The sequence below is a fragment of the Physeter macrocephalus genome, chromosome 21 (genome assembly GCF_002837175.3).
Source record: "Physeter macrocephalus isolate SW-GA chromosome 21, ASM283717v5, whole genome shotgun sequence".
NCBI classification, from domain to species: Eukaryota; Metazoa; Chordata; class Mammalia; order Artiodactyla; family Physeteridae; genus Physeter; species Physeter macrocephalus.
The window spans coordinates 9,843,095-9,845,220 of record NC_041234.1 but is presented as its reverse complement, the minus strand read 5'-3'; the positions used below and the strand labels follow the sequence as shown (position 1 = coordinate 9,845,220).

The 2,126-nt window shown below is 52.6% G+C and overlaps 1 protein-coding gene across 1 annotated transcript; it reads right to left on the bottom strand.

The window, feature by feature from the left end:
* Positions 1 to 544: 544 nt before the first annotated feature.
* Positions 545 to 1,588, bottom strand: LOC102996364 (melanoma-associated antigen B4-like). Its single transcript, XM_007108999.1, has one exon. It carries the CDS (start codon positions 1,586 to 1,588, stop codon positions 545 to 547), a length of 1,044 nt encoding a protein of 347 aa, XP_007109061.1.
* Positions 1,589 to 2,126: the final 538 nt, after the last annotated feature.

Here is a 2,126-nt window from a genome sequence, read left to right as displayed (position 1 = left end):
TGCTCTAGGACAAAAGAAACAAATACTCACAAATGAGCTAAATCTGTCAAAGTATCTTTTATTTCTACCAAAAGAAAGTTTAAAAGAAATAAGGCAAACCACGAATTAAATACCTTTTACTCTATGTTTTCTCCATTTTTTGTTTCCAAATATTTTCTGTGCTCGTCTTTCACATTTCCATGAAAATCTCTATTGCAGTGCCATGTTTTCTACTTCTGGATCATACAGAAAATATAGATGGTTCATGAATTTCTTTTACATATACCAAAACTGTAACTTTAGAACTCTTTAAACAGCAATAGATATCCAAGCAATGCCATTCACGAATTCATACTCTTAAGAAAACACACTATCTATTACAAGAAAAAAACATTTGAAAAAACCTAAATAAATCAATAAATAATATATAGAAGTTACTAGTTTAAAACAGGAAGATAAATAAGATCTATACTTTGTTCCCTCCACCCCTACTACTCTGCACTATTTAGGAGCTTGACTGCTCTCTTCGAGAACAAAGTGAACAAACTGCCTGCGGCCTCCCTCCCTAGATGTGGGAGGAGCTGCGGGCCTTGGCCCTGGAGGGTGCACTGGCCATAGCAACAGCTGCAGCCCTGGCCGCGGCTCTCACTCCTGCTCTCTCTTCCTCATCTTTCAGAGCCTCCTCATAGAGCTCTGGGAAGGCACTGGGGACGGTATCATTGATCTTGGCCACAAACTCCAGCACTTTCATCTTGCTGGTTTCAGCGTGGGCTCTCGGGCCCCACAGGAACTCAGAGCGCGGAGGATTGCTGTTGGGCACCTGGCGGTACGTCAGGTACTTCTGCTGCACAAAATATTTGCTGATGAGCCTCCTGGGCTCCCCAAAGATCAAGTGCCTCCTCCCAGCATACAAACCCAACGCATTGAGGAATTCCCAAATCTCCTCCTCGGTGGCACGGTTGCCCTTCGTGAAGATCTTGCCCAGGAGAATCATCAGGAGACCGGACGTGGGCAGCCCCGTCTCATCACTCAGACTTCCCTCGCTGGGGAGGCCCTGCTTGCTGATGAAGGCGTAGGAGTGACTTCTGGGGTCGACTTCCTTCAGCTCGAGGCCAAAGACCAGCTCCATGTGATCGGAGGCTCTCCTAAGGATCTCAGGGAAGTGCTTCTTGTACTTCTTCTTGAAAAGCTTCAGCAGTGCTGCCTGCCAGATGGGCTCCTTCGTCTTGTACTTCTTCAGCAGGAACTGCACCAACATGCAGGCAATCCTGGACAGAGAATCACTGCAAGTGCTGTGAGTGGAAGGTGCTGCCTGGGAGGTACTTGCACTTTTCTCATCTTGGCTCTGGGCACCCTCTTCAGATCCTGGGTATGAAACCCCTGCATCACGAGAGCTAGTGGCTGGGGCTCCCTGGGGCTCCCTGAGGCTCCTGGCAGCCCGGGAGCTCGGGGAAATACCCCGAGAAACAGAAGCGGGGTAGGAGGGCGACTCTTCTATCTCTGCTGCTGCCGCCTCAGTGGCCTGGGCACCCTTGAGACTCTGAGTCTCCCCCCGGGCCTGTTGGCGGTTCACGCAGGCACGGCGCTTGCTCTTCCGGACCCGAGGCATGATGACACAGGTCAGGGCCAGCAGGCGGGAGTGTGGGCAGGAAGGCAGGCAATGAGGGCACCTGGGGGAGGGACAAGGAGATGCTGTGAGCACCTTCAGCGGGGAGATTCCTCCCTGGCTTTAACCAAGGCCGCCTCTGCAGGGTCCTTGTCCCCTGAGACCCCTGTGGACGACGGTAGAGTGAGCCTTGGAGCACAGCCAGCCAGCCCTGCCTGGGCGGTACGGGGGTGACAGTGGGGCTGGCAGGGGAGGTAGGTCCCCGCGGTTCCCATTCAGAGTCAGGATGACAGTTGTTGGCAAGACTCCCCCACCCCCCCACGCCATCCCCTCTGCTGCTCTGAAGTTGACACCACCATCTTCCATGACACCCAGGAGGAGGAAAGGAGGGAGCGTTTAGCCCACCACCGAAGGGTCCTGGGACCCTCCCTTCTGCTGCCTGGTGGCTGCCCCTTCAGAACAAAGCTCTAACCTCCCTTGGACCTGGCACAGGAAATTACGGGCAGTCTCAGCCTGACAGTCCTTTCTTGGGAGTTTAAGG

What these genes read in the sequence shown, in the direction of transcription:
- LOC102996364 (XM_007108999.1), bottom strand. Translation starts at nt 1,588, where the DNA reads ATGCCTCGGGTCCGGAAGAGCAAGCGCCGTGCCTGCGTGAACCGCCAA.